Source organism: Argiope bruennichi, chromosome 10 (genome assembly GCF_947563725.1).
Source record: "Argiope bruennichi chromosome 10, qqArgBrue1.1, whole genome shotgun sequence".
Classification (NCBI taxonomy): Eukaryota; Metazoa; Arthropoda; class Arachnida; order Araneae; family Araneidae; genus Argiope; species Argiope bruennichi.
In genome coordinates, this window is record NC_079160.1 from 11,081,768 (window position 1) to 11,090,879 (window position 9,112).

The following is a 9,112-nucleotide window of genomic DNA, read 5'->3' on the forward strand; positions in this document are numbered from 1 at the left end:
TATTGGTGTTTTATTAAATAGTTAAAATAATCATATAAACGAAATTATAAAATAATTATATAATTAAAGAATAAAAAATAATTATATAAACTCACTTCCAGATGAGTTCAAGGTTTTTTTTATTCAAAATATAGGCAAAAGATGCATGAGAACGTTATGATTATGAAAAGAGTAACAACTTTTTAGGTAAATGAATTAATAAGAATTATTATTATTTTCAGATAATGTTCTAATATAAAGTCAATGCACTCTAATCATGATTTTCATTCAATTTTGGATAAGATTAGTGTCCTCGCCAAGCAAGACAAATTCGGACCAACCTGCAAAAACTCGCCAAAGCCAGCCATCTTGGTTCGCTAAGTGAATGGTAACAAACTGCTTTTAGGGCCACAACAAAGAATTACCAAGTTTACATTTGACAAAAAATCGCCTCCTCTTTCCCCAAAATTGTGTTCTGCCGATTTAAAAAAGCCATGGAACTTTTTCAAATGCATAAAAAAAAATTAACTTATAAAGAAACAGCGGTGTTGCAATCGGAGATAGAGTAAAGATTAATTTACGGAAGATGGAATTGCTTTGGGGCGATTCCTGGTCAAATCCTAGTATCCGTTACACGATCGGCGCGATTTTGAAAAATGTCGCCAACGCCTAAATGACGTGTTGGTGCTTGTCGCCAAACTGTTGCCAACGCCGAAATGACGTGTTTACGAATGTCGTAGCTAAAAATTGTAAATACATAAACATACTATGAAAAAAAGCTACAGATTGCAAACTTTATCGCTCTTCCAAATCTCGCCAAATCGTCCTCGTAACGGATATTAGGATTAATCCCGATTCCTCAATGATAATGTGATAATTTTTATAGTAAGTCTAAAAATGGAGCAGCTTTGATAGACAGTTATTTTCAACAACAGCAAAAAAAAAAAGTTTATCGCCAAATTTTAGTGAAATGGACGAATGTGGCGCGAATGGCAGCAATAGTGAAACGGTAACAAAAGAGCAACCGAAAAAATGCCAATCTCACAAGGTCTGTATATCAAAATTTAGCCCTAAAAACCAGTTATTACCTTTATAGATAACTTTTGTCATGTTTTGGGATGGTCGGCGCGATTATGATATACTTGGCGATAAACCGTACATTAATTTTAAATCTTATCACAACCAGGAGAGCTAAAGAGAGCTAAGGTGACTTTTTAAAATAAAATATGATAATGTAGCAAAAAAAAAAAAAAAAAATTCCATGACCCGAGCATCCTCTACCTTCATTGATCTACAGCTGAAATTTGGAAAGAAAAAAAAAATTCAATTATTCTATGGATCTCAATGTAAAAGTGGCTAAAAACAGTAATGTATAGTTTAATCTATATCATTGATTTCTAAATTAGCAAATAAAAGAGCTATTTTTAAAATTTGTCTGTTACTTTAAAAATATTTAATAATATTTTAAGTTCATTACAAACTCAAAATTATAAATAATTTAATGCTCTTTTACCTGCAGACATTAACTTTGCTATGTTGAATAAAAACTGTTAAATAAAATTTTGACCTGTTTCACTTTATACAGCTGAATAAAAATCTCTATGATTCATAAATAACAAATTTAATAGCTTTGCGTTGCCACCAATCATAGAGAAAAAGGAAAAATGGATTTCCATGGATAAATACTAACAGGCGATTTCTTTAAAAACAATATTTTCGGAAGCGGTATTAAATATCTAATGGAAAAAGTGCGCCATATTTGAAAATAAACATTTTATTCAAATTTTTGTCTATCTAATGTGCTAGTCTATAATTGTATTTAACTGAAGAGAATAGTGTTAGGCATCTGTTATACCATTCCTCTGTCATATTAGTCCCATGAGTGTCTTTCCAACATTTTATTGTTGAAAAGAGAGAAATATGATGAATCTGAATTGGTGAATAATGAGCTTTGGCGACAAAAATGAAGGTTTTGAAAAATATGAGATTTGTGGCCGATCTCTATTGGAAGTAGAGATTCGAAGATTCCTCTGGCGAATTCCATATGACATCCCGTATGGTCAAAAATTCTTTAATAAACCCAAAATGACTAAGCGAGCATTCTCTCTCCCTCTGGAGTTCTATTTGAAGACCGAAGTTGCGAGCTGTAGGCGCCACATTCTTGCTGTTATGTAATAAAGAAATATGTGTTCTTAGGAGACAAATATTTAAAAATGCTAATTTTACGTACACCTTGGCTTTTTTTTTTTTTGCCGCCTATACTTCGCGTTTTCTGGAATATTTATGGAACAAAGCATCTTTCTCCATTATCTTGTTTGCTGGACCAAATTCACTTTATACAGACTGGAAGATTTTCGGAATAATATAATATGATTTATGGTTTATATAAATTTAATATATTAAATTTCAATGAAAATTTTCTGTCAGTTAATAATTTTTTCTTACAGTGAGCTGAATTCATGAAGGCCTTTTAAATGCACTAAATGCTCTCTACTAATAGGGATGACGAATATTTTACGAGCGGTTATTACGTAACCAATATCAAAAAGTCACAAATACAAGGGATCAATACTTTTCAAAGAGGGGTGTGATTCAAATCCTTGATGCGATCTTATTGGTGATATTTCGATTACAGGTTTTGGATCACGATAGAAAGTAACAATCGATACGATATCACTGAAATTTACCGGAGCGGTGACTTTGCTGGAAAGTAACAATCGATACGATCTGTCCGATGGAAGCTCTAGAACATAACAGAAAAGGAGAAATCTGTGAACGGATTGAAAAGTGAACGAACCGGTTATTGGAATCATCGTATCACTGAATTGCACTGAAATTTATCGGAGCGGTGACTTCACTGGAAAGTGTGAAGTCGCCGCTCCACTTCATGAGAGTAACCGGTCTTACTGGTATTCGTATGTACAAATCGTTCTTAATTGCTTGTGATTTGACTTTGCATATATTCCATTTACTGCTCGCGCCATCTATTGATAGAATATAGAACTAAAGTAAACAATTTAAAGAAATAACATTTATATTTAATTCAAATTTTTCAGAAAATGGTTTACTCCAATACAAAAATTAAATAAATAGTTTTGAAAAAAATCAAATTTAAGAAGTAAGCTGAAATAAATAAATTAATTCAATGACACGTTACTTAAATTAGTAAATTAAGTATTAATTACAATTAATAAATTTTATATTTAATTTAAAATAATAATTTTAAATTAATAATATGATTGAAATAACAGATATTTGGAACAAATATTTAAAAATAACAATAGCAAAATTATTTGTTATTCAAAAAATCGTGGATTATGCATCTCTATCTACTAATTCTCTAATCCATTTTGCTTCGTCCTACTGGAGGAAATCTGTGCTGTAATATTTCTTCTGTAATTGCGATGTCCATGGAAATTTATCTTCTGCTTTAACAAAGGCATACTTCAAATAAAAAGTTTAATTTCCAAATAGGGGCCAAATTTATCGGAATTAAGATACATTTCAATTTTCCTCAAAATCAATTGAAACTTGCCATATGTCGGAAAGAAATTTTGACAGTGAGGAATGGCAACGAAAAGATATTGCATCATCGTTTTACAAATAAAAACGTAAATATATATAAAGTGTGCTCTAAGATGAATGAGAGGGATTTTTTCAAAGAAGAATTTAAATATTACAAGAAGAAAAATCCTCCTCCTAATTTAAATCGGGTTATAGATTTTGATTTAAAATGCAACTTTGATGCTATAGTTTGTGTTAAAGAACAATATTTACAAACGATGGCCAACGAAAGTCAGTGTGTATTGTGCGAACAACTTAGTCTTCGAAATCATTCGACATGGAACCTATTTTCAATAAAAAGTTTAAATGGTTTTATATACATACAAAACCCATTTACCTGTTCTGGACAACAGAAATGGATCAGAAAATGTTTAGAGGTATATCCTAGAAAACCATCAGTTACTAATCTCGATCTTCATTACAAAAATATAGACGACATTTGGTCTCTTAGAGATTCTTCTGATCCTATACAAAGACAATACTTACCGAAACTGTGCTGGGCCACCCTTGGTTATCATCATAACTGGGACACAAAAGTGTATGATCCCAGCTCGCGATCCGAGTTTCCTGATTGTTTGGAAAATTTGTCTAAACACATTGCTGAATGTTTAGGTTTTGCCACTTTCAAACCAGAAGCAGCAATTGTTAATTATTATAGTTTAAAATCTAGTTTAAGTATACACAACGACCATTCAGAAGAAGCTGTGGATGCACCTATAATATCTTTTAGTTTTGGACAGACTGGAGTATTTTTAATAGGAACTGAAAATAAATTTGAAAAACCGTTTTCGATGTTATTAAGGAGTGGCGATATAATTGTGATGTCAAAATCTTGCAGACTTTCTTACCATGCTGTCCCTTGCATTTTAACAGAGAATGTTGTTAACAGGTACTGGGACACTGATGACAGCGATTGGGTAGAATTTTATAAGTACATAAGTAATGGTCGTATTAATATCAGTGTGAGACAGGTGTATGAAAATAAACCTTGACATTACTTTATGAAAATTTATTATTTTTATATTTATCTTATACAGATGGGTTTTTTTAATTATAGGACAAACTAAAGTTATTCCAGACATGCAAAAACAAGTCAATTTCCCATTAATTATACAATGTGAGAAGAATAAAGAATTTTCAGAATATAATATTAAAATTGAGATTTTTTTTATTCCCTACTGAAAAAATATTATTTTGAGGAAATTGATTTGCTGTTGTGGCTGTTTTTTTTGGGGAAAAAAAACTACTAGTAAAGCATTTATATATTTTAAATTTGGCAGTTCATAATTAAATTATATATATTTATATATAATTCTGAAATTGAAGCTTCATTATATTCCTATTTTTTGCAACGTCTTAAATTAACTTTAAATGTTTAAGAAACTCATGATTTGATTGTATAAAAAATTGTTTTATCAAAATTTATTTTTTATTTGTAATTTGTTTACCAAATTTTAAGGTGGGAAAAGTTATGATGTGGAGCTTTTCAAACTGTCTAATCCAAAATACTCACTTTATAAATACTACACCATATATGAGGATCACTTGAGAGGTGAAAAGAAATCTGCTAACAAAATATTTTCCAAGTAAAGACAGTAACATAATAACTTATTGACATGTTTAAGCAGTTATTAACATAATAAGTATGTAAAATAAAATATCAACTGTATTGTAAGCAAATTTCATCCCCCTCATTGAGATATAATTTCCCCCTTCTACAATTATCTGGATTTGGTCTAGCTTCTTTAATCCATATATTTGGAATTCTATTGTATGTTAAAACACAGAAAAGTATATTGTTCACAAATACTAGAGTTTGTCCTTCAAGCTATTTTTCTGTGAGCTAAAGTAAGAGCATTAAGAAGTGTGAATTGCAAGACTATTATTCTATAAATACTTTGAATTATGCCTCAATATAAATAAAATATTTTTAAAAATGATTCATTAATTTAAATAAAAAATACAAGTGTTTTATTTAATTATTTAACTTTTTATTTTGTATGAAAAAGAGATATGTTTTATAAGAGTTATATATATTTCAAATTTTCTAAAAAATTACACAAATTGAAAAATTTCTTAATATGAATTTTAATAGCATTTATTTCTACCTAGAATGACCTTATTCTTGTAGAATTCTATTGTGAGCTTTTAAAAACGATTTGAGATAAATTTTACATAAATACAAAACTGAATAACAGAATTGCACCTCAATTCTTTTGAAGAACAAAGGTTTTATAACTGATCTAAAACTCATTCTTTTTAATCTTGGATAACATAGTCTTTATTAATGTTTAATGACATGGTACATGCAGGACAAGATAATGCTCCAAATTTAAATACTCAAAACTATGAATAAAATTTGAAACAGAATGAGTTAAATGATGTTCATGTGTGTTTCAAATTTAAAAAGTGTTTCATCTATAAAGTGAAGGATTTAGCTCTTCTCAAGATACTATTAATGATTGTAGCAATGACTTTTATCACATTATGTATCATTCTTACATTTCTGTCTTGCATGTTGTGTAAAATTTCAAACTAAATATGAAAATATATGAAATTTTATAAAAATTTTTGCATTACTGAAATGCAATTTAAGTTTTCAAATATGCTTATATTTATATAATCCTCATCTTTTGCAGATATTCTTGAATGCAGCTAACACATTTTTGGATTAAACGAGTTTTCCATCTTTGATTTTGTCTTGAATTTCAAATATCCAGCAGTTTTAAAAACCTAAGGATTATAATAGATATTAAAGTCTAAAAACAACAAAGTTATACATATTCAAATCAATTGAAATGAAACCGAGATATTATTTACTGTATTTATATATAATTTTACCTAAATCAGAAGGATATATTTTGTTTTCTGTTTTCCAACGCCATTTCATTTTTTCATTCCTATTCCTTTCAGCACAAATTCTTAAAAAAAAAAAAAAAAAAAAAAAAAAAAAAACGTTTGTCACAAAACTTAGGTATTATATTGATAAAAATTTTCAATAAGCAAGATAGATCTATAAAAACATTTAATATGTATATTATAAGAAATGCTATTAATATTTAATTTTCAGTGCCAGTCCTTATCTACCAGAATTGCTGCTGGGTTGAATATGGCTTTTGATCCATATCTGTTTTGTGTTAGACGTCTTTCAAATTAGCTAAAAGTTTAAAATACTATACAAAATTTTAATTCCAAAATTATTTCCTACAATGAATCTCATAGGTATCATCTTTTTAATTTAACTGAAATAAAAATTGGGCCTTTTAAGAATTTCCATATCTGTTATACTCAACATTTTAATATATTGTCACATGTATATTTGTTGAACTGCACTGACATGAGCATTTAATTTTGAAAAATATTCTTTTCATGAATAGAATACATATTTTTAATATTTAAAGGAAATGATTCCAAAATAGATAAGAAAAATTTAAAGCAGAATGCTAAAAATTTAGGAACTAAATGGAATATTTAAACTTTATAGATTAAATTATTTTCTTTAGTTATTTAATTTATAAAACAACATTTGCTTATGTATCTACAAACATTCTATGATGCCTCTTAAAAATTACTGTGTACTTATTCTCAGTCAATACATCTGATAAATATCTGTATCTGGATTAGAATAAAAATCAATGCATTGTTCTTCATAATTTTTGTTTGAATAATAAATTCAAGATATTTAAAAAAAGTTTTTAAAAGATTTTTTAAAAATCGGAAACATGATGAAATTATAGAAAGGACCAATATAAGAGAGCATATCAATATCTGTAAATAGATGAGTTAAAACAGTAACTAAAGGAAAAGTTGAATCAAATTACATAATTGGTGTTAGCGAAGACTGGAGGTAGTTGGACATTGCTTAGACTTAACATATAGACAAAGAAAATAAATAAAAGCATTTTTACGAAGATCAATTACCTAATCTTAAATCAAAATTTACAAGATTTTTTTCTCATTTACCAACTAAATCAGAGTTTATAACTTCTCATTACTTGTTTCAGTTGGGCACTAATCGCGCAGATGTAATTGGACTTGTCATATGACTCATATTTAGTAGAAGTGTAGCTTAAATTAAAAACACACACACACACACTGTGTAACATTTGTGTTGCTACTCATGTCTTTGTGACTGTAATTCATGAGTTGGTAAAAGCTGGAGAGATATAACTCAGCAGAAGATCATTCAACAGTAGTTTGAAGGGTCTCTAGTTCAAATTTGAGTATCCTTCATCACTAACAATTTTGAAAATGTAAAAATCTTTTTCTTAAAAGAAAAAAGCTATAAAACTGCTAGTTTTAAAAATTATAGGAGATATAACTCAATAGCAATGCAATGGCTCATACAAAAACATTTTCATTTTTATAATACTAATGGAACTTCTAATATCATAATAAGCAACCTCTGCCCTTCCCCCCAATGTAGCAACTCATTCGGCAAATTGCCATTTTGTGACAATCAGATTAGTGTTTTTTTTACTTCTTCAGTTTTTAATTTTAAAATTCTGAAATTTGGAATCTCCAACAATGCAATTATTATTATTCCAATATTCGTTCTTTTCATAATTTCTTCAATACATATATGATTTTAAATAAACTAAGTAAATGCATTTCATAAAAATGCGAGTGGTCTTTGAGGTTGAGCTCATCTTTTTATTGAAGGATGTTAGCCATTTATAAATTTTAGAGCAAAGCCAGGCATACATAAAATATCATTTTAAAGATAGAATGTAGAATCAAAAACATAAAGGGAAGGGGATTCTTTGTCAGAAAATACAGTAAAAGAAAATAATGCAATAGATAAAATGATAATATAATACAGATTTAATTAAATGCAAATTTATAATAATATGACCCAGCTGGATGAATAACATTATGAGTCATGTGCAACATGACAAATATGATAATGACATGGATGATGAAATATCAACAACAAACTTTTCTAAAGTGCACATGTACTTTAAAGTAAAAGTTAAAAATGCATGCGATCTGATAGAACTGGACTATTTAAATTTATATTTCAATATATCTGTGCTGTACATTTCATCTGGTGTAAATCTTCTCTTTTACTTAATTCATTAAATAAAAGATCCTTGTAATTTGCATTTCTATCCTCCCATGTTCTATTGTAAAAAATAAATTTTTATAAGCATGACCTACCTTTTAAAATTTGTAAATGACTTTTAGAACAGATTTATCTAACTGAAAACACTTCCATTACCGATTTAATATACTTAATGTTTAATTCATACAAAATTATAAACATATCTGCTTTCTTCAGACGATAAAAATAAACAAATTTTAATTTCTTCAGGGGATATTTTGTAATTCATTACTTTAGGGGCTTAAAAACATTAGAAAACATTTTCACTAATTTTTCTAAAAAATAGCCCCCCCCCCCTAAAAAACAAAAAATTCTGAAGGAAAAAAAATCCAATTAATTCACAAAAAAATATATAAAGTGCAGACAATTTACAATCCAAAACAAATTATTAAAAAAATTAAACATTTTACAAATTTATATAAAAATTAAATTTTATTTCTGCATTGCATTTCTACAAAATAAAAA

The 9,112-nt window shown here is 28.2% G+C and overlaps 1 protein-coding gene across 1 annotated transcript; it reads left to right on the plus strand.

Moving 5' to 3' along the window:
* The first annotated feature begins 3,581 nt into the window (after positions 1-3,581).
* Positions 3,582-6,411, plus strand: LOC129988432 (nucleic acid dioxygenase ALKBH1-like). Its single transcript, XM_056096658.1, has one exon. It carries the CDS (start codon positions 3,618-3,620, stop codon positions 4,533-4,535), a length of 918 nt encoding a protein of 305 aa, XP_055952633.1. The 5' UTR covers positions 3,582-3,617; the 3' UTR covers positions 4,536-6,411.
* The last annotated feature ends 2,701 nt before the right edge of the window (positions 6,412-9,112 follow it).